Source organism: Colias eurytheme, chromosome 20 (genome assembly GCF_061535395.1).
Source record: "Colias eurytheme isolate Ceu_HAF_F1 chromosome 20, ilColEury1 Martin Lab GWU primary, whole genome shotgun sequence".
Taxonomy (NCBI): domain Eukaryota; kingdom Metazoa; phylum Arthropoda; class Insecta; order Lepidoptera; family Pieridae; genus Colias; species Colias eurytheme.
The window spans coordinates 105,317-130,097 of record NC_142999.1 but is presented as its reverse complement, the minus strand read 5'-3'; the positions used below and the strand labels follow the sequence as shown (position 1 = coordinate 130,097).

The window sequence follows — 24,781 nt, the reverse complement described above, 5'->3', positions numbered from 1 at the left end:
TAACTAGGCGTGTATTTATATTTGTACTGCTTATAATTGTATTAAGAATATTACTACAAATGTAGATTAGATTAACAAATGTAGGTAGCATTTGCTATCAACATAATCAGCGCAGTGGTAAGTGGGTCCTATCCGGTCCATCCTATCGAAGGATTCGGTGAAATCTACCGGTCTATAGAAACACTACAATAAGATGCTTGTTGATATGATGAGATTAGTTTCAATTGAGGTTATTAAATGTAGGTTATAATTTGTTAAGTCCACAGTATTTGAATATTTTTTGTTTTACATATTGTCGTTAAATACACAGCAGTTGTTTAACATAATTAATTTCGTATGAATTTAATTATTTAGTCCCTTTTGCAAACCACATCACACACACAAACAAGAAAATTTCGAGACGTGTACGTACGCTGATCGCGCGTGTGTGTGCGTGAGGTCAAAGTCCAAACTGCGGAGCGCTAATGAAAAAACTTGTCGGCTAATTTAGCGATTAACTTGCCCGACTCCACTCGCTCTTTGACGTTCAATGAGACGATGTTCAGAACAGAACGTTCACTTGCTGCATAATTCATACCGACTTTTATATTTAACGTCACAAGCCTGGTTTAGTGTAAGAGCATCGGCATGTGCCGCAGGTATGTGATCACGTAGCGTAGATTTTAGCAGTTATTTTAAATAACATTCCATTTGATAGCAAAACCAGCGATAACACCTAAACTTTAGAGGCATATATAGCAATCGTAGTACACAAAGATTATAAACACAAATAATTGTAAAAATGATATTTGTTGCTCTTCACGCAAAAACAGCTACATAGTCGGATCTGTATGAAATTATGTGTAGAGATTATAGCCATATCCCATTGTTATATTATAAGCATATATCCAATAATAATAACAGAATTTCATTAGCATAATGGATCACTCCATCAAAAGATGGAAACCAGAATGATGTTAAGTAACGTTGATCCGTGTATCAATAATGCAGTGACAAGTAGTGAGATGTAGGTCGGAACCCAGATACTGTGCATTGAGGCTGCACTGTGAAAGACCACAATTTCGACAACATTTAGGCCATGGGAACTCTCTTCGAGATGAACCGCATTGTTTATTTGTCATCACTTTTGATAACTTCTAAGACATTGAAATAATGGATTGAAATTAATATATATTTGTGCATATAATAATTTGATTCAATTTAAAGACAGGTCACGTCTGAAATATTTAGTTTTTCTTGAATTCTGTCTCAAGAATTTGAAAAGTTATTATTAATATACAACTGAAACTGTGTTATCTGTAATAAAAGTTGATTTACATCGGTCGACTATATGGGTCTTTGCAGTTAAATGAAAATGTATAGGTTTGTCGCATGATAAATATTACTATTCTACATTTTATTCTACATTTTATATCACAAAAGTTAAGTACATTTTTGACTTCTATACAACTTCCAACAGTGAAGTTTTTGCTAATGAAGAATGAGATGAATTAGAATTTTAAAATTTTTGTTTCATCAGAATAGAAAAGACATTTTATCGCATTGTATAAGTTCAATGACCAGTAATCACATATTCTGTTGATCCATTTTGATTATTAAACATACTTTTTTATTATAGTAAATAAAACACACAATATTTCAAATTCCAACAATAAACCTTTATGTATAATGAACACTTTTCTCCGTAGAATTACTGTAGACACCTTCCGAACCTAGACACTTTTCCAGATCGTTGTACAGATGCTTTACACTTTTTTCTTGAAAATAGCCTTATTAGTGAATAATATTAATGTTTTGTTAATGATATTATTGTGATAGCAAGCCCACACAGTTAGAGGTTAGCGAATAAAACAAGCGTTAGAGACCAACACGTTTATTGTTCCCAGCACACACACATACATATTTACATAATATATAGCTTGGCTACTGAGGTTCCCTTTGAGTTTGTTAAAAATATCTATAACTACATTATTATGAAGAGTATGTTTGTGTTAATTTCTGTAACTACCTGTCGGATAAGTAATATTTATTTTTTATGATAAAGGCGGGGATTAAGGAATATCACAATCCAGAAGTTGTGGATTCGTTCCAGTTATGTTTCTCACAAAATAAATCAATTTTACCACTAGTATATTGTATAAGGAGATGAAAGCTCACTGGTGACTGAAGTTTATTGTTTATTGTTTGATGTGGTACAGAGACCAGAATAATTCTTCTCTATTGAAAATATACGTACTTATTAGTATATATTAAGCTTACAGGTAGTAAGGCGACGTCCGTTCTTGCCTTTCTATAACTTTCTATTACCTAGTTATATGTTAAAAATATTGTCACGAAAAAGTGAAACGTATTTATACATGATAGATGAGTAAATTGACAACAAACAAACTCTTCAGTAATAAATAAAAAAAATGTAATGATTAAAAAATTATAATCTCATCAAATCAGTCTTCTAATCTACCATTTACCAAAACTCATTCAACTTTAAAACTGCATGCATCATAGAATTGAAAAAAATTGTAACACAAACAAATGTTTATGAAAACAAGGAAAATGTAGGTAAAACCAGTTTAATTGCATGTCGATGTTCGTTTACCGTAGTGAAATTTTATTCTCATAACACAATTCCATCTACTCTACTTACTACCTTCAATCATTTCAAAAAAAAAATCCGAACTTAAGAAAACCACACAAAACTGCATTAAATTAATCAATTATAATCAAACATTCAACCACAATTCATTCCTCTATTCATCGCCAACAGCACAGCACATAAAAATCATGTCATATTTATTTAAATCATCCTTTTCTCCATTCACATCGCATCAATTAAACGCACCACCCTTTAACCATAACCAGTACACATAAACACTACTTATAAGTCATTCACATTAATGAAAAAAATAATCGTCCTTACATCCTATACTATGAAAAAATAAATATAAAAAAATGCAACATCAACCAAATCTGTACCTAATATCCACACAAACCCGGGAACCCCAGCGTGTGTAGCCCCACCACCCGGCATGCGACTCACCGGACGCGGGGCTCTGCTCGCGGGCCGGCTCCCCCGGCGGGGCCCCCGGTGCCCCCGGTGCCCCCGGGGCCCCGCGCGCGGCCCCCCGCAGGTCCCGCAGCCGCAGCACGCGGTCCCGCACGTCGGGCGCCACGCTGTGCCGCGCCGCGCTGCACTCGCGCTCCATCGTGTCGTACTCCTCTAGTAGCGAGTCCACCTCGTCGTCTAGCTCTTCCGATTTCTGATAAATAAATAGTTAGAAATACAAAATTGATTAAAATTAGGAGAAAAAATGGAGAAATCATATAAATGAGTATACGTGAATAATAACTATAGGGAAAGTTAATTCATTTTCTTTATCATAAGGGCCGATTTTTCAATGCTCGTATAAAACTTATCCGTCCAATAAAGTATTACACGATAATATTAAAATGTCACGTAAACTGTCAAATACGAGCGATTAGAATACGTTTTTAAAATAGTAGTTTTCTACATTATTTGACGAATAAGTTTTAACCAAAAATTGAAAAATCAGCCCTTAGTCAACTAAAGCTTCTCACTTAAGACTATTTTACGGTTATGTCGATATACATACACATAGTAAACACTATAATATAAAAGCTTCATTAAAATTATATTAGCACTGTTTAATAACAGGACAATACGCAACTGTAAACAATCATAATATCAAAAAATACTGCATTGCATTTCTTATAATTTAATTGAATACCAATATTTGTACATGTTTGCTATAAATAAACGATAAATGAATGTTCACCTGGTCAGCACCGAGCGCCTGTAGCGCCGCGTCGAGCCTGGCGGAGAAGCGCGCGAGCGCCGCCAGCCGCCGCTCCACGTACTCGCCGTGCTGCGACAGCTGCGTCTGCGCCTGCACACACACACATATTATAAACTTTATATATTCATTGAGAAATATTCATCCACAAAATTATTAAACCAAAATTTAGGTCTTACAATATGATACATATAACTACATGCCAAATAATAAGTGCTCTTTACTATTTTGGGGTAAAGGATCAAGTTTTGTAATGTTTAAAGTTTAAACGAATTTAATAAGCAGAACATTTTTAAATGAAGTAATACCAGCAAATACATTATCGACATTCATTACATTGCGTACTTAGAGTAATTTTCAGGAAAAAATATAAACAACAATTTCGTAGTACAATTTAAAAAAAAAATAACATTCTCATACATATAACTGGCCAATCACTTATCAGATAAATGTACAAAAACAACAAACTGTCCACATCTATAAGTACATGTGTAAGCTGTCGGTAAATGCGTAGTTATCCTAAATGGTGTGCGGCCCTCGCGTGGGCCGGCGACGATTAGCGCCCGGACTGGGATCAGGATAGGGATACACCATTGTGTGATAATATCTCGATTTTGCGTGTATTTGTTTGTTTTTACACCTTTAACGTGTATTGCTCACGAAAAAATTTAAGCAGTCTTTGACTGTTATATGTAAACAATCGAATATTACTCTTAAAATAAAGAAGATCTATCCATTTATGATACATACATATAATATATGTTAAAATAAAAATAAAGTAAACTTTATTTGCGGCAAGTCTTCCTGACACACCTAAACAGATACTTATATATTTACAGTTAGCATTTAAGTTTAAATTGACCATTATAGAGAATAGAAATCAAAAACTTAACCTAACTCTGATCTACCTATATTTATCGAATTAAATTAAATTAAATTTATTTATTTTTCTCATCACAAATGCACAAAATATATACATTGTTAATCTATATAATATCTTAACACTAACATTTGTGAGAGACTGGTGCCCGCGAGAAGTATAAAATACTTGTGTTACGGGTCTTGTCTCTATCGTGATTCAAATGCGTATAACAAGTGGCACTAATAGCCGTGGCCGGTGTGGGGACACAAAGCGTCACTAACTGTCCACAAATGAAGTCCCTCCCTCCCCCCGCACACGCACTACCCCCCTAGCCCCACTAATGTGTTGTTACCGCATTATCTTGCAAATTAGTGAGATCCCCTCCGCATAATCACATACAGATTGATGGCGAATTATCCCGTCTGCCATGTGGGAAAAATACACGGGACATGGCCGGTAGGGAAATTCAATATGGTGCTCGAATTATTTTGGAAGTGACATACTACGACGACTACAGCAAGAAATTCTTCAAATAAGCGTTGCTCTGAATTCAATTATAATTTAGTAAGAAACAGATATAATTTCTTCGGTTCAGGATAACTTCTAATTTATAAATTTTATTCTACAAGCGTAACACGGGTTTTCCAATGTGCACGTTCTAGTTACTAAACGTTGTGCTCATACAATCCAATAGAGAAAGCTAGACTGGGATCGAGCGCAGGAATTACTGATACTTTATGAGGGACAATACAATGCAGAGTACCTTTTCATTTTGCTTCTTTGTCAGTATTTATTAAGTATAAAAATAAAACTTCACAGAAAAACAATGTATAAAGTTTTGTGGAGACCGATAAATGATACAAATTATCTCGTAGTATTAAAAAGGAGAGAATAACTTTCTTATTTCAATATTTCGTGTAATTCGTAGGAATTCATTAAGAATTACATGCAGAGTGTAATGAGCCTATCCCATATCTCATATCACTGCACCGATGCATTATACAGTGTCCCGCCAGTCACGGCGTGTCAGACCGCTCGGATCTGCGCCTCGCCTCGCGCGTGACAGACTGACAGACTGACAGACAACGCGTGTCACGTACATTATACGTAACAAATGAACATTTGGAGGATCTATCGTGATATGTGTAACAACTTGATGTTTTTATTTCATTATGACATTGAATCAACTCTAGGTAGAGTAGATAATGTAAAGAATATTGGAGTTTGTAAGATATTGGAAATTAATTAGGTATTATAACAACAAGATTGATTTAAAAAATGTGTTGAAATATACAATGCCTTGTAATCATTGCTTCGATAATCAAATTTTTTTATACTAGTAATTTCTACATAACCAAGTATACACCTACACCACGTTATAATCTCATAAAATGATTCACAATCCCAGACAGCGAGTCTCCCCATACATTCGGCTGTCTCGCGCGGTTCACTCGATGCGTTATTTAGAGCCGTGCGTCCGGACCGAGACCACCCCGATCTTATATAAAGTATACACTATATAAGTATACATTTGTCGTGTGTTATTGTTAGTTCTAATTCAATTATAATAATGTTTTGTATTACAATTATGATACTTTGCTCGTATTATATGGTTTGAATTTATTGTATCGGAAAATAACTAGACTACTAAAATTATATACTTATGTACGAGGATATGGAACAGAAAATGAAAACAAAAATAGGTTATAATATTTTATTGCGAGAACTTTTATAGTAAGGTCTGTCAAAACGTCTCTTTACGCACGTCTGGTTGCTAGCGTACACGTGGAAGAAAACTTATATAAAAATAAAGGCTGTATCCAACGTTTATTCGAGACATAACAGCCGACGTCGTAAAAGACGATACGATTTCTTCAAATACAAAGTTAACAAAGTTCTCCGGAACGCATTCGGTTCTTGCAACTTTGTAAGTTCCTTAAAATGGAATAATTCAAAGGCTTTGGAATAAGGCGTATCCCGTAGACATATTGGGAAAGTTCCGCTCGTAAACACGCGGGCCCGCAGCCCGGCGGCGCACTACACACTGATCATAATTAACTTTCCACCGCTCGAAGTTTTACTGTTTCGGAGCTCGCGGTTACTGTATTTTTAAGAGATGAACATACACAGTATGTTTTATTTACTTTCCATATTTTTCATAGTAATAATAAAGTTTAATGAAATGTCAACATGAAATGAGCTTCTCGTACGCATACAATACGTGCATGTTGTTTTTAAAATGACAATAAAATTGTAAAGCACTAAAATTGTAAAACATGAAATTACATAACATTGAGAGACGAACTCAACACCGATATTGTGAAATTTAATGACTATGTACGCATTATGCTCGTAAATTACATCGCAACAAAATGTCTACGCTGTTACCAAATACGCGAAATGCGAGTGCGTTGGAAATGGTACTCATTATCGATAATATTTTTGAAGTAATAATACAACTATTAATATAATAATATTATCTCTTATATATAAAATTCTCGTGTCACAATGTTAGTCTGCATACTCCTCCGAAACGGGTGGACCGATTCTCATGAAATTTTCTGTGCATATCGGGTAAGTCTGAGAATCGGCCAACATCTATTTTTCATATGTACCACGGGCGAAGCCGGGGCGGGCCGCTAGTCTTATATATAAAATTCTCGTGTCACAATGTTAGTCTGCATACTCCTCCGAAACGGGTGGACCGATTCTCATGAAATTTTCTGTGCATATCGGGTAAGTCTGAGAATCGGCCAACATCTATTTTTCATATGTACCACGGGCGAAGCCGGGGCGGACCGCTAGTAATAATATAATAATACAACTAATAACATTTACCTATTCTTTTTGAAAACATTTATTTGTGTTTTTAAAAATTTAATATAATGTAACGTCTTCCTAATGTAAAGTCGTAAAGGCAACACATTTGTTTATCATTTACAAAAAATATTTATAAAATCAGTTTTTCGATTCTATAATTTCATTTAGACACAAGGCACAACAACTAATGGGACATATTTTCCTACACCACATGTGTGGGGTCAGCATATCAGTCTCGCGAGCAACGGGGAAGTGCCCTCTAGCCGTCTAGCCGCTGCTGTCGTACCATTGTTCTATTTACGAATGCAATAAACGATATTTAATTTATATTGAGTTTAATTTCTGTAACCTCTACTTCTAATTTCAAAATTATTTGTTCGTAACTGATAGCTTAAAATATTTCTACCAAATTTGTATGTAGTAATCATACGATGTTCCTTCATTCTTCGCAACTTTGGGTAATTTTTAAATTAAATTATAAGATTGCTAGAACATTTAAAAATAAGCGCTTGCTTCGGAATCTCATGCAACGCCATATAAATAAATGTGTAGGTACGTAACGCGATTTCTTTGGATGAATTCAATTAGGAAGAGCAAAACTACAGTTCCGATCCTAAACAAGAAAATTAACATTTATGCGTTAATATTTACTCGTGTTTACTTTGATTACTTGTATATTATGTATCAAGTTAGTTACATATTATGATGAGTATATTATAATGACTTAGTATCGTGTAACCGCAGCTCGATGGCCGACCGTGTGCGGTTTGCGAGTACTTGGTAACTGCTGTAATTATACCTATTTGCTTCAGTGGTTTGTCGCTAATAAGTTCAGGCTGTAAATATCCTCAATATAAAAGCTTTGTGTACTTATATAAATTTTGAGGATATGTAAAGATTCTGATTGGTTCAGTTGCGTAAAATAATTCTATATCTGTCACTTTTGATCGGTATAAGTGTTTCATTCACGATTACCCTCAAAGATCGTAATGTAGAGAATATCGTTATATTATGTGGCGGTGTTATTGTGATGTGTACTGTCCGGTGCTAAAAGTGGTGTATAATATAATTTGGTGTGGTGTGGTGTGGCGTGTCGTGTCGTGGCGTGGCGTGGCGTGGCGTGGCGTGGCATCGTGTAGCAGTGTGTGTGTGTGTGTGCGTGTGTGTGGTTACCTCAGCGAGTTTGCGCGCGAGTGGGGCGCAGCGCGCGTGCGGCAGCGCGGCGCAGCGCGACACACTCGCGCTCAGCTCCTCCTGCCGCGCCTGCACACACACAATATTCTTTATTAACCAGGGATTTAAAATAAAATTGTGAAAAAAAAGACGGGTTGCATTCCGGGATTATAAACGTTGAGCATGTTTGATATCCATCCGTCTTACGCTTTTTCGATCAGGTCACGTGTCCTGACGCGAGTTTAAGATTATATACCCAACGCCGCTAAAGAAGTTTTCACTTCAATAAATAAATTTTGAATTTGAATTTTGATTTTTTTATTAAATGGCTTGTTAACTACCTACATATGACATATATTAATTATTAAAAGACGCAAAGTGCCACCCGGTGAGGGTTTATAATTTATATCGCGTACAGATTTCGGCAGACCTGCGATTCCAGCGACTTGCGTCCGAGGTGCCCGCCCCGCCGAACACGAAAACTCTTGGTTCTAACAACGAATCCGAAGGACGTAATTAAGTTAGATTCAATGTAATTTTTATGTAATAAATCATTCTAAAGTTAATTTTGTTTCTTTTTTTACACCATCACGGGTCGGACAATTTAATTGGCTTATTTAACTAATTTTCTTTATCGTAGGTCATTCATGTGTACTGAGACTTACAGTTTTACCTTATCCAAGCAAATAAACATATTATAGTTGTATCGAGATCTAAATAAAAGAAATTTTATAATTTAATATCAGTTCGAATAAGAAATAAATTTATGAGTAAAATAATTACTCACTGAGAGGAACATAACATTACAAATAATATCTAATTATCTAGACATTTTCGATTTTCGTCCAACGAAACACGACACGAAGTAAAAACCAGCATTTTATATAATTCTATAGTAGTAATTAAAAGATCAAAAAGGTCAAATTTAACACCGACCAAAAAGCCAATTTTTTAATTCCCTAACAAGTGAAAATTGCAGTACCCTAATGAAAGCAAACCGCGCGTAAAGTTACCAAAGCTGGCACAATTAGACTCAAACACTGTTTGTCCGTTTGTCTGTTTGTCCGGAGCCCGTTAAACGTGGGCTGGCTTCGATCGCTGTTGACCTTACAGCGTAAACACTAGCCGGCTTTTAGCGCTCGAATTTCTGACCTGGACGTGCTATTTTGTAACAGACTTGAAATAAATTTAAACTGTGTTGGTATTTTTGCAAATCGATCGATTGGAAAAAAAATTGTATTATATCTAAATATATATAAAAAAAATTATATCTATTACATTCATGATAAAAAAAAAAAAAGTGTGTGCGTGTAACCTTTACGCGCGATTGAAGTAAAACTTCTTTGGCGTTGACGACATATATCACTGAAATGATTAAATATTAACTTAAATAAATAAATATTATATTATAATTTAATTATATTTATTATTCATGTGCTTTACAAAGATTATTTAAATGTTATATTAATATTATTCATTCGAAACAGGTAATTGAATGTCATCATAATTTCTTACGTACGAAATTATAGGTTTGTGGTAACTATAATGTGAAACATAAATTTTACTCTCTAAATTTGCTACTTTTCTTGAAAATACAGCATCTATCGTTGTACCGAAACGCGTTGTTGAATGAAGTCGAGAAGTATTCATAGATAAATCAAATTTTTCTTCTAAAAAATCAATTAACGGCTGAGATTCCTGAGAGCGAAAATTAACATTAAAATCTCCAGTTAGAATCATCGGTAATTCATGATAATTACTATTTAAAAGTCGAGAACCTTCAATTGTGAAGTGAAGTAATTGCTGATGAATAAATTTTATGATATTTGTCAGGCTAGTATTTGTAGAAATATAGATAATCACAGGTTGGTCATTCGTATTAACATATCGAACCAAGGCGATGTCACCAATTTGTGAAACCTCATCGGAAATTTGTGATAATATAGTTGGTGAAATATTTTGAATTGGTGTTACATTGTTCAGTGTATCTGTAGATGAATGATGTACAGCTACTCCACCAGCAGTTGAGTTGGGTCGTTTGTATTGGGTAATGGGTAACGCAATAAAAATTTTCAATAAGAATTTGTTCGTCATTTTTCATCCAAGTTTCGGAAAATAACAGCAATGTGGACCTTTTTAATACTTTATCATTCAGATCAGAAACATGAGCACGTAAACTTTGGCAGTTGAAGGAAAATAGTGTAATGTTACTCTCATTTACAAGGTTATATAATTCTTCCTGTTGTGTTATTAGGCGAGAATTTGAAAGTTTTTCAAATTCACACTGTAAATCAACTATTCCCCCTGGACGCTTTCTTCCATGATAAAATTTGTTGTCATCGGTGTTTGAGACAATGAACAATCCATTTATATCAGTTACTCGTGATAATGCTACATATAACAGCTGCTGACTGTGACTTTTATTGTATTCATAAACGATTTGATCAAAAGTACCACCTTAAGACTTATGTATTGTAAGCGCACAAGCAGATACTAATGGAAAGTGATTTCTCTTTGCAAATATTGTCTTATTTCTATTCATTGGTACAGATGACGATCTTCGTAAAATTGGGACTGCTGTTCTACTAATGTTTAGAGTTTGAATATGATGGGCAGCTTTTTTCCTAATTTTCTCTCCTATCTTACCAGGAAACTCAAGCCATAAGCGTATGATGTTATCACTGTCATCACGTTCAATATACACTAACTTTCCAACACAACCGTTGGCTAAGCCATCAGATACATCAATATTGGTTGTAATAATGTAAAATTTGTTAAGAACTAATATGATTTCATAAGGCGATCCTCCTGTATCAATAACTGACATTTTATGAAATTGTTGGCGTACATATGCTTCTTGTTCAACTGAATGACAACCTATATACATATCTGTTGCTATGGATACTACTTTGTCTTCAGCAATATTTAAAATAAATTGATTATAATCCGCAACATGTTTATTTTTATTTTTAATTTACTTATTTTAAAAGTAATAAATAAACAAGTATATTTAGAGATTTTCAAAAAATTTTGCAATTTAAAATAATGTTTTTAAAACTGTTGAATTTTTCATTCACTTTGCTATTCACAATAATTGATCCGTTTGAAAATTTGAAAATAAATAATCCTGATTATGATATTTGCCACTAGCTGGCGTATAAGTCAAGAAGCGTAGTATATGACATATACTTACAACCAATCAGAATTATTATTTTTAAATGGCGGAAACTACACAGACTATAGTAAGCGTTACTTCCGTCAGAAAAAAAATCTGAGTTACTCCCTAGTCGCGCCTAAAGAAGTTTTACTTCAAAATCCAAGGAAACAAGTTCAATAGTAGACAATTACTGTAATCTATAAAATCAACAAAATAAAAAGCCATTAATGTCTCTACAATTAAATTCGGTACTCTACTTTTGAGCTTATTTTATGTGTTTGTGCTATGCTATTAAACCATATGTTTACAATCATGAAAATAGCAAGTTTTAGTAAAAAATATCAACCAAATTAACTTCCTTACTGTAAAACACAAACGTTTACTAATATAGAAATTTAATCAAAATCCCCAAAATGCAAACACAAAAGAACATTTACCTACTATGATGTTTGACCAGACTGTAATTTAAACTCGACCAAAACAATGTGTAGTGAATATCACACGCGTCAACAATCACACTCAACACGCTTTTCAACGTGATATTCAAACAACTTTCAACACCTTTAAAATTGCTCACACAAATTATTAAAAATCCAGATTTATCCACTCTATTTTACCATCTCTCGTATGAAAATTTACGACCTACGTGCACTTATAACCTCGCAAACTCAAAATTTTTAAGTTATTTAATACATTTTAAATTTTATATTATACCGATAATAATCTACACAATTAAACCGAATTTCCCGAAAATCGCGACAAAACAAACACACACGGAAGCGATGCACAGACTAAAGCTATCCAACGAAAATTCATTAAATCTACTCGCGGAAACAATTCAACCTATATTCAACCCAAAACTTTAGCAATAGAATACATTTTTCCATGTCGCAATACACTCACTTACGTCTCTACAAACACGGGGAATGAATTCCCAAAACTAGATATAATTATTTGAATATCAATTTAATCCCGCTAGATATAAGGTTGTATTTAATCTAGCACAGTAGTGCGGTTTATATAACATTCCTGCGATGCGCAGGCGGCACGCGACAGGGAATTCGTACGTCCCAGAAATAGCCCGTGTCTCTACAATGCGAGGAAATCTAAATACTTCACACTATTTGCTTCCATATACAGATCGCTTTTAATAGCCGGGGAAAGATATTTGTTTATTTTTAAACGCGGCTAGCGACCTGCGATTCGATTTAAATCCGGTGTTATTTAATCGTTGTATAATTTCAGGATGCAAATATTATAAGACTATTTTGATGATTTTAATTATTACTGCATTATTTATTCAAAAAATTGATTTAAAGACTACTATTAAAACCTGAAAAAATAGTAAAAATAGTTCATACCCAGTATTTCTTAAATAAAATTTCCTAACATTCGTAAATTTCTCGCGGGAAATGTATTAACGTAGACTTCAGCAGCTCACTGTGCCAGATGGAAACCGAACCGAGCTCCCCGGGGACCGTAAACTAACAAAACACTTTCCTACATATATTACAGTATTTTATTGCATCTCACTTTCATACTATATTGAAATTGAGAGGGAATGAAATCTTATTCTCTTTTTACGGAATAAATAAACTGTGACATTTTTTATTTATGCTTATACTACTGAAGTGAGTGCCCGACCGGTAGGTAGTGAATACGCAAACACATCACTTAGGTTGTAAGCAGAACATTTACCTACTTTTCTACTTAGTATTTACCGTTCCGATTACATTATCTAACTGGGGTAGTTAGAGATTTCCTACGTAATTGATTGACCAATAATAGTCCGTTTTTCCCTATCGCCTGTAATCACTGAGCAGTTGTCCCGCCCAGTCTGGGCGCCCTTCCGCCGGCGGCGACACATCCGCGACACTTGCTTTCGATTTGCATTTCATCTTATTGCTTTTTAACTCATTTATATTTTGTATCAACGATTCATTAGTAGAGCTTGAAGCATCATCTTTTGAAACTAAAAAAAAGCTATAACATCCCTAACAGAAAAATGGCTGCTGACAATTCTGACAAAAATAAATAGGTATATAGTTGTTTCAGCTTCATAGCACTATAAAGCAGCTCAAAACCCCACAAACTACCCAATTAATGCGAGTATTAGTTCAATAAAGATGAGGTCACTTATCCAAAATTAATTCGATATTAACCCATTGCTTTCCAAAAGACCAAACGCGACATTGACACCTAAACAACGAAACAAACACAAGCTAAATTCAACCTTAAGGCAATCGAAATAAGACTCAAATATTAAACGTCTCCATAACGGCAACATTTTTAGTTTTCATCCTTATTGTTAGGAAATAAGATTCATTTTGACTTGGTCTACGTTCTGGCATTTCGCCAAACTTAAAGGTCCGTATCACCGCTCGACTAGCGTCACTAAGTTAAATCGTTAATATTACACCGAGCCGCGCTTTTGTGAACACTCATTTTAAGTTATTACACTAATTTCTGTTACATAATTAGTGCTTTGAAAAAAGTTTAAATTGACTGTCGGAATTAATTTCCGTCCATTAATTTTTATTAAATGTTATATTACTTATTCATTGCCAAAGTTACGGAATGCGCAGCTTCTGTTGTAGAATGTACCAAACAAGTTTAAATACTTTTATTTATAACATAACATAATATTTATTTTTGCTTAAAAATTCACGTGAGTTTTTTCAGTAAAAATAATGGTGGTGTAATTCTAGTGTTCGTTTTACATAATATTGAAGAATGTTTGATTAAGTATGCAGTTCCGGTGTGTAGAATGTAGATGATATGACGGATAGGCTTTGTTTTTTTTGTGTGTGAGTGCGTGTGCGGGTGTGTGTGCGTGTGAGTGCGTGTGCGGGTGTGTGTGCGTGTGTGTGTGTGTGTGTGAGACTGACCCGGACGAGCGAGAGGCGCACGGCGAGGCTGGTGCGGTCGGCGGGGTTGGCGGCCGTGGTCTGCAGCAGCTCGCCCGCGCGCTCCAGCGCCGCGCCGAACTGCGCCAGCTGCTCCGCGCTGCCGTCCGACCCGCTTCTGTATAACATACACTATATTATTAACAACCCTTTATGGTCTTTAAAGTGGGTCAAAATTCGGTTTAGCACGTCGATACAGGTGAAACTAATAAAAACAACGATATACTAACGCGTGGCTGGTGTCGCCGGCGCGCAGCCGCAGCAGCAGCGCGTGCGCGCGGTCGCTGAGCGCGTGCAGCTGGTCGAGCACGTCGCGGGCCAGCGCGCCGCCGCACGCGCGCACCACGCCGCGCCCCAGCGCCTGCGTGCGCGCCGCCGCAGCCGCTGCAGCCACCACCTGCGGACGAACAGCTTGTATTATGTGTGGAACCTGCGATAGACCCCTGCGGAACACCAATGTAAATCGAAGCGCCGGAACAACTTTTCCACTTGGCAAACTAACATTTATATGTTGTCCTGAACGTATGAAGCTGTAATGTTCTAAGTTAAACTTTTTATTTTAAATTAATTGCATTTCCACGACAAACTAAAACGATCTGCAGAGTGAAATGCTGTAGGAAGGTCAAAAAGGTTTTTCGATAAAAAAAATTGTTATCTGTAAAGTCGGTTTACTGACGATAGTTGAACGTGACAACAACGTTCCGCGCTCTCGCTTGCACTTCAAGCCTTACATGGAACGCCTCAGAGCGAGGTAACGCCGCATGAGTCATGTTTTTTCGTGCGTGCAGCCGGCTCTATCGAATTATAAGACGTTGTCACGTCAAAATCACTTCTGCATTTATTGTCGAGCAACTTTGCGAAACGAAAATAACTAATATGCTTTACGCGTACAGCACATTACACATTACATTGGCACGTACCCTCTGCTCCAGCTCGCTACGCTGCTGCGGGTCTGCGGGCGGCGCGACCAACTCCTGCTCGAGCGCGTCCAGCTCCTCGCCGCCGCTCTCCAGCGCCGCGTACAGGCTCGCCCACGTCGCTTGGCAACGACTCCATCTGAACAAACACACCATATAATAAATATTTTGTTCCTACGCAGATTTAAAGTATATGTATTTTGAATATTTGAAATGAGTAAATCACGTTATAATTTTTTATATCTACATAATTTTAATGTTGCAATGTTTGGCTGAATGAAAGGATACTTATTATAAGATGCCAATTTTTCTGTACAGATTGTACAAGAAAAATGTACAAACGTATTCAAAGGTAAAATTTAAAATAATTCATCAAAGGCTCGTATATTAAGTGGTCCTTCGAGCCGGATTTCGACCAGCGATCTATATATTTTATAAAACAGTGTTGCCGCGTATGCACAAATGCGTTATCTGTGGGCTATACCTGTCGTGTCGCTCGTTGTAGGCAGCCTGCAGCGCGGCCCACTCCTGCCGCATGCGCTCGGCGCCGCGCCGGGCCCGCTCCGCGCCGCAGCGCCGCCGGGCGGCTTCTGCTTCTTCCACCAGCACCTCCGCTTCCGACATCAGCGCTTTTATCTTCTGCACAGATTGGCATAAACTATTAATACTACACACAAATCATAAATATTTAAAAAAAAGACGGGTTGCACTCCGGGAGTGCCGGCAGAAGTGAAAACTTGATTATTAACGTTCAGCATGTTTGATATTTTGGAATGGTATCCGTCTTACGCATGGAATATAAGGGCTAAAAAAAATCCATCTTAGGCTTTTTCGATCAGGCCACGTGTCCTGACGCGAGTTTAAGATTTTATACCCAACGCCGCTAAAGAAGTTTTCACTTCAAAAAAGTGTTTATTTTACGAAATGTCTTAATAAATTATTGATATTCAACTGCCTCTTAATGTCGTTAAGCGTTGCGTTAATCGTTAATCACTAATAAGTGATAATGCCACCAAAAAGGTTATATTGTCTTTTTCTGTAAGTAGTTGTAAGGTTTCCTGCTTGTACAACTGCATAAGTGATAAATAAATAGCAACGCACAGCGAGCGCGTCCTCCTGCAGCGGGAAGTCGTGGTAGTCGGGTCCGCTGAGCGGTGCGGCGCGCAGCCCCGCGCCGGCCGCCGCCAGCGCCGCGCGCGCCGCGCCCACGCGCCGCACCGCCTCCGCGCCCTCCGCCTCCTGCACGCACAAATATTACAATCATTGAGATATACATATGGAGACGACACCGCCCACATCACTTATGTTCCGCTCAACATAAGCCATATGGCTTAACTGCACGCTCATTTTTTATTTGTTTTAAAGTGAAACGCATCAAATATGCCTACGTGTGTGTTACGATATTGCACAAATAATACAAATAATACGGAAAAGTGACTAACATAACTTTTCATCTGTAAGTACCTAACTAGATAATAATTTTTAAAACTTAGAGCAAAAAAATGGCGCACAGATTTTATTCTTAGTGTCTCCTCCATACGTAGTTATATTATCTCAATGGTTTCAATTAATTTCTCTTTGCTATGTGTATTTGTCTCAGTTAACCACGGCTTAATACACGACAACGAAACTTAAAATAATGTTACTATAGTCGAGCCAATCGATTTTTAGAGTAACATCTCTGGTATTTAAAAAGAAAAAAGTTTATTGACACAAAATTGTAGCGACATCGGTTCTTTAATTCAGAAATTGTTTATTAAGTTTAGAATGATTTATCAGTAAAATGAAATCTTAAAATTACTTGTATCGGTCATTATTATTATTAATATGTAATCGTAATTAAAAAAATGTGTGCGTGTACTAGTGTACACATGTAAGAAGTGAAACTTCTTTATGACCTTATTTTTCAAAAAATGCAACTTTACAGAAATACGCCAATCACGCGTGTAAGGGATAAAAACAGGATGGCGCGTAACGAAAAAATGTTACACTAAATTTTTTTCCAACCCCGATAAAGAAGTTTCACTTCAAAAAAGTTAAGCAAATGTGCAGTTCTAACAAAACGAAATATCATGTTATTCTATGTCGTCGTTACTAGGTTACGTTGTTGAATTTTTTCGAACTGTCAAATGTTGCCAAAAATGACTACTATACGTAGTAAATGGCTTCCAAATACAACAAAAAGGAAATTATTAAGGATTCAAAAAATATTAGCCAATATAAGCACCCACCTTGCCCTTCTTGTCCCTGTTGAGGAGCGCGGCGTCGTACTTGTCGCGCACGCAGCCGAACGCCGCGAGCACGTCGGCGGCGGCGCGCTCGGGGAAGGCCACCTTGTGCGCGCGCAGCGAGCGCACCAGCTCCTGCACCCGCTCGTACTCGTTCTCGCCCTCCGCGATGTCCGCTCTCGTGTCTCCCGCCTTCATCTTCTGCTCGAATTCCTTCACCCAGCGCTGCAGCTTCTCGATCAACCCGGTGAGCTCCTTGATGTCATCCTCGGCCTTGATGGCGGCGTTGCGCTTGAGCTCGATCTCCGACATGACGAGAGACCACTTGTTGCGCAGCTTGTCCTGGAAGTGCGTCTGGATGTACTCGGCGAGCTGCGGGTTGTCCTTGTGGCGCGCGTACACCAGGCTGTCGCCGCGCGAGATCAGCGCCGCGGCGTCCGGCGCGATGGCACCTAGCTGGTTCTTCAGGATCTACAAATAAACAAATATGAGTGATGAAAATGTTACTTATGAAGAAACTTTTCAGTCTGTTTTTGGATAACGTGTCTGTGAAAAGTTATGAATAACGTGTACGTGAAAGTGTGATTATCATCTCTGGTTGTGGATCACCTCGAGCCGCTTGGCGGGGTCCCGCTCGCTGGCCACGCCGCCCAGCGTGAGCAGCATCACGTGCAGGCGCCGCGACATGCGCTGCGCCTCGCCCTCGAACTGCGCCAGCTCCACGTCGCCGCCCGCCCCCGCGCCGACCGCACGCACCTCGCCAACCTCGCTCTCCTCGCACACCTGCCATAGTAAAATGATTATTTCACCAAAAAAGAAAAAACAACAGTGTGTACCAAAAAAAATGTATGTATGTGTGTGTATGTAAAAAAAATAAATGGGCCGACCGTTCGACAATTTTCAAAATATATACTATTACCTGTGCGTAATCATCAATTTTGTTATATTTGTCACCCCTTCTGTCTTTGCAGACGGGTATGTGCGACTTGTGCGCGGATGCGGGGCTGGTAGAGACGCGCTTGTCTTCCTCCAGAGCTTCGCTTTCGGGGCTCGGCTTGGGCGACATCGCGACGACTTGTACTTGTTGCTTTGAATCTTTAATCGGCGTAGAGGTGGCCGTAGGCTTTCTATCATCAAAATCTGATGACGACAGTCGTACCTAAAATGTGAACTAGTGTCAAAGTAGTTATTACTGAAATACTCATCAATTTAACCTCGAGTAATAAAATATGCTATAAAAGTAAAATATATTAAACGAAATGTACTTCTGTTTTATAACTAATCTTAAATAGAACACCCGAAACTATCCTGTTCATTTAAACCGGGTTTTCACAAAGTTTGTCCCTCCCTAATTATAATTAATTTTATTAATGATTGTCATAACAAAAACTAAATCAAGAAAAATACAGGTTTTTATAAAGCTTCTACCTACCTACCAAAACATAAAATAGAACGTGATCCTAAACATATTATATCCATTAAAACCTATCTGAAACAACCGCATACGTTACCTTCGGCATATCTTCGACTTCAGAGTAAATGACTTCCTCTTCCGTTCCGCTACTGCCAGACTTCCGCCGCAATCTCTCCAACGTTGACCCACTTATACCCACACCGACCTTCTTCACGGGTATATCATTACAAATAACGTCTATGGTTTCGCTGGCTAACACTTCCGTAGCGGACGGTTCAGGAAGCGCCGCTTGATCTTTAGGCACTTCATCAAGAATCAAATACTCGTTAACTTCATCTCGCAACAGATTTTTTTGCACTTCCTTCTGTCGTAATGCCAAGTCATAGAGAAGAGGACATTCAAGAGTTTCCGACTCATCCATGGGCGTTGGTGGCGGCGTTTTCAGCGACACGTCATTGTCTTCTACGTCATGAGTTGGGATCAAATCAGGAACATCGTTTAATGTCACAGACTTTTTCTTCTCTTCACTGCTACTTCTGTGTTTTAATATACCAAGAGTTGGCTTCATTCGCTCCTCGAATTTCTTTACTTCGATAACGAATGTTTTTGGCTCCGTTCCCAAGTCAACTGAGGATCGTTTCCTATTCTGTTCCTCTTTGCCATCTTTGTCATCATCTGATTCACCCATAGACTCACCTTCAGTATCGTCGAGAATTTCCACGGTTTCCACAGTGTGCGGTATAAACTCGACAACACTTTCAACTGTGTCTGATGGATATATTTCCATCGGCTCTATCGGACTGACACTAGACTTCATAATTTCATGCTCTTTAACTTCTACAACTTGACACGGATCTTGTTTCGGCTTTTCAACTTCAACAGGAGGTTTTGCTTCGATTTTATTATTAGATATTTGAGTGAATAAGTCGCTATCTTTAAGCAAATTAAATGTGCTACTGTCTTTCTTTGGCGTGCCGGGAGTGGAGGGCAATGAACTCATTACTGATATGGAACCTTCAATAGAATCTGTAGACATGTTACTCGTTACACTCTCTGACATTGGACTATCCGCTTTCTTTTGAGTTCTTTCCAAAGAAGACCCTCTACTTCTATTACCGCCTTCTTTGATCTCTTTCTTTATAGGCACAGGGCTTTTTAACGCGAGGGGAATTTTAGATTTTTTCAACTCAGGTCGCTCTGTATCAGGCGAGTTGACCGGACTCTCTAATCGTCTCTTAATGGTGTCAGTCACATTCTCGTACGAAACTACGACCGCGTCTACGTTAGATTCTTTAGCCTGCAACAAACCGGCCGCTTAGTGCTTCGAGTTAATGTTAGGCGCTTGTTATTTACGTGTTAGTCAACAGTCCGGTCTGAATGATGAATATAATGGTCTTAGCATGATCCCAAAGCGTCCGATGAGTGAAAGCATGATCCCCACAAGTCTCAAGCCCGAGGTGTCGACGAAAAATGGATCTTATGCCGTGATACATAAAGCTCTTCACACCACACACCACCAACACCAAATCATTTATTTACAAGTCACTCAATTTCCACACGTATAGTGTTTTGTACATTAGAGGGAAAACACGTCAAAATCATTAATATTTTAGTATATTACACGGTTATAAAATCACACACTGGATGAAAAACCAAACTTACGTCATGAAACAACGCGAGACGAAGCGACCATGTGCTATTGTGTATAAACAGTGAATTGAACAATAAAAGCGAGTGAGCAAAATAACCAATTCATTCACGATAAACTTTACAAATTTTTCGTCAACGTTCCCTGTACTATAAGGAATATATTATATACATTAAATTAAATAACAAGATGAATCATTCGAATAACAAAACTTCTGTAAATATATTATCAATGGTACCTTAATCCAAGAGCACTTACCGTGATTTTTTCGACAATTCTCGACCACTGTTTGGTGAGCGCCTTGTTGTCCATCGCCTCCACCTCGCTTGCTTTGGCTCGGACCTCAGTTTTCAACAGTTTCAACTTCGCCGCTGACATCGTCTCGGGACTATCCAGCTCCTGGTCGATGTCATTGAGGTATCGCTGCAGAGTCTCCACCTCGGTTTCTTTCTTCAAACCGTGTCGTTTCAAATGTTCCCAGCGTTCGTTAATATCGTCGATCTGGTTGCGGAGGCTCTCCAAGTGCACGGGGTCGCAGATTTTGGTGAACTCGACGTAATTTGCGTTCAACTTGTCTTTGATAGCTTCCATTCTGGACATCTCTAGTTCCAGCGTCTGTTTGCCGACGTTCCCGAGCCCTTGGAGCCAGGAAGTGAGCGATTGCAGGTCGTTTTGTATTTCCCGCGCTGTCAGTAGAGCGGTTTCCAATCTCGTTTTTGACTCCGTTATATGTGCACCCAGCTTGTTGTAAAGCTCTTTGAGCGTGTCGATCTTCTTGGAGAATTCTTGCGGTTCCGGCACCGATTTCTCTTCTACCATTTTTCGTCCAGTTTTTATGATCGACTCCACTTCTGATTTGATTTCACTGAGCGTTCGATAGAATTTCTGCGGGAAAGAACATCTAAATGTTATAATTTCGTTAATTTATGTAATAAATTCTAAAATTTTAACATCCTATTACTCACAATAAATTTAAATAGTAAAAATAAAAATACAACAGAGAAATAAACAACATGTTCATTGCTCATGGTGCGTCTATATGTATAAAAGAACTGAAAGTAATATAACGAGTGCACGCGATGTGAACTGAATCAATCGGCCGCTGCCTCTGAAGTATGAATAGACTGTACTTAACTAGGAAGAACGAATAGATACAAAAATGCAATAATTTTTTAACAGATATGAAATAAACAGGCTGAGCAGATTTTTTTTTTATTCATAAGTAAACAACATTTGCAACACGAGACAGAGTGAAGTTTAGAGGCGCAAATCTAGGACGAAATTATATTTGATATTTTTGCCGACAAGTAACTAATACTCGCAAAACAGATTCAAAATGGATGAATGTCTCCTATAACTCAGGTTTTTTTCCTAGCATAGGAGACATTGTTCAAAATGTCACAATAAATGTACCACATATTATAGTTATTATATTATGTAAGTTGTCTATTGTGTTGTAACCATGTTTGATTGCAAATAAATGTTTTGATTTGATTTGATTTGAAAATCCCCTATGATAACTCATCGAAAATAATGCATTTAGTTTATTTTTATAAGGCATACGCAGACTCAGTTTTATTACAGTTGAATGTGATATTTTTGCCGACAAGTAACTAATACTCGCAAAACAGATTCAAAATGGATGAATGTCTCCTATAACTCAGGTTTTTTTCCTAGCATAGGAGACATTGTTCAAAATGTCACAATAAATGTACCACATATTATAGTTATTATATTATGTAAGTTGTCTATTGTGTTGTAACCATGTTTGATTGCAAATAAATGTTTTGATTTGATTTGATTTGAAAATCCCCTATGATAACTCATCGAAAATAATGCATTTAGTTTATTTTTATAAGGCATACGCAGACTCAGTTTTATTACAGTTGAATGTAACATTGTGAATGACAATCGATAGTCTAATTCATCCATTACCTGGTCTGCACGAAATTGAACGTTACAACTCGCTGAACCCGATGTTTCCCTCATTGTGTCAAATTGCTCACGTGCAGTCGCAAGATTATTGCGCTACAGTTAATATATACGAATCATATCAACGTGACATTGAGACTATATTTTGGGTTTGTAATATGTCTGGTATGTCTGATTTTTTTAGCACTAGCGGTCCGCCCCGGCTTCGCCCGTGGTACATAATATTTACGTTTTCTTACATAAGAACCATCCTCGTACTTCAAGGAATATAATAAAAAAAAAATTATCGAAATCGGTTCAGCCGTTCTCGAGTTATGCGCTTACCAACACATTTTGCGATTCATTTTTATATATAAGATTATACAAATGACATACGATTAAAAATTCGTTGCCCAAAAGTGCGACCATTTGTGCGAGTATATATAAACGTTCTTTCCACTTAACCAATCCTGCTGCTAAAAAGAAAATGGACATCTGAGTAACGAAAATTGTCAACTTTGCCAAGTTTTAGATTAAAACAAGCAATTATATCATTAATGTGGTTATCTTATGGTCTTATATTATATCGATTTCTTATAGTGGTATAAAGCGTATAGGTAAGTGCCGCCTCCACGCGAGGAGGCACCGCACGCACTCAGCGTCGCATTCCACACGCACTATCACTAAAGAAACTGTAAAAATTACTGTATTTTATTATTATTGAAAATCTAAACCGACCCATAAAATATGAAAACTTCCTAAGTCATTTTAACTTCAACTGATTAATTTTTCAGTACATTTCACACTAAACGTGCGTTTAACACATATTTACATAGCTAAACAATGTTCCCGTAACACCAGGGGAATATAATCCTGTAACCAGAAACATTCACACAATCGCGTACCGGATCAAGGGATTATGGGATTAAGTCCCGCCTCACCTTCTACTTCCCACGACGGGAATCCATCCGCAGTATCACCTTAACTTCTCACTCAAACACAATACTATCATGTTGTATACCAAATATTTCAATATTTATAACTTTTCATACATGTTTGTTACAAAACCGTAATTGTAATATGGTGAGGCGACACTACCGCGAGTGGCCGGCGACTGGACATCAAAACACGCGACTTGCAAATCGGTTTATCTTCTTACGTTAAGCCGTAATTGCAATATGCCTACCGCTGAATCAATACCTTATCAACTGTCACATGAAATTCTTTGCCAAGACACTTTTATAGGAATAGTTTTTTTTAGCAAAAAAAAGCTTTTTGTTGATCGTGTTGTTACGCATGATATTTTATAGTTTGTGTTGTGTATTTGAAAGCGAGACACATCGAGTATATTTATATTTCTATAAAAATTTAATTCTGCAGATTCTTAAAAGTGGTGATCGGTTATACATATTTCTGCTGAAATTTAGAGTATCTCAAAAATGTATATTTTGCTTTTTAACCGACTTCAAAAAAGGAGGAGGTTATCAATTCAGACGGTATATTTTTTTTTATGTATGTACATCGATTTCTCCGAGGTTTCTAAACCGATTTACGTGATTCTTTTTATTTTTGATGCGGAATGGTGTCGAATTAGTCCCATAAAAATTGTATTCGGATAAGCCTGCTAGTTTTTATTTTATTTATACGTCGGTATACAGGTGAGCTCTTTTTTCATACGTCGACATTCAGGTTAAGCATTTTTTTATACGTCGATAGACGTTGAGCTTTTTTTATACGTCGATATACAGGTTGATCTTTTTTTTATTTGTCGACATACAGGTTGATTTTTTTCATACGTCGATGTACAGGTTGAGCTTTTTTTATACGTAGATATACAGGTTGAGCTTTTTTTTATTTGTCGATATACAGGTTGATTTCTTTCATACGTCGATATAAAGGTTGAGGTTTTTTATACGTCGATATACAGGTTGAG

The 24,781-nt window shown here is 37.2% G+C and overlaps 1 protein-coding gene across 1 annotated transcript in view; it reads right to left on the bottom strand.

The window, feature by feature from the left end:
- Nucleotides 1–24,781, bottom strand: part of Dys (Dystrophin) — a 442,182-nt gene that overhangs the window by 384,969 nt on the left and 32,432 nt on the right. The window contains exons 22-34 of the mRNA XM_090113773.1: nt 21,196–21,822; nt 19,387–20,586; nt 18,795–19,034; nt 18,485–18,658; nt 17,879–18,346; nt 16,749–16,886; nt 16,132–16,286; nt 15,651–15,786; nt 14,961–15,127; nt 14,713–14,848; nt 8,668–8,757; nt 3,795–3,905; nt 3,038–3,257 (exon numbers count right to left, since the gene is read on the bottom strand). Of these exons, the coding sequence (XP_089969899.1) occupies nt 3,038–3,257; nt 3,795–3,905; nt 8,668–8,757; nt 14,713–14,848; nt 14,961–15,127; nt 15,651–15,786; nt 16,132–16,286; nt 16,749–16,886; nt 17,879–18,346; nt 18,485–18,658; nt 18,795–19,034; nt 19,387–20,586; nt 21,196–21,822 (3,862 nt within the window). The remainder of the gene's footprint in view (nt 1–3,037; nt 3,258–3,794; nt 3,906–8,667; nt 8,758–14,712; nt 14,849–14,960; nt 15,128–15,650; nt 15,787–16,131; nt 16,287–16,748; nt 16,887–17,878; nt 18,347–18,484; nt 18,659–18,794; nt 19,035–19,386; nt 20,587–21,195; nt 21,823–24,781) is intronic.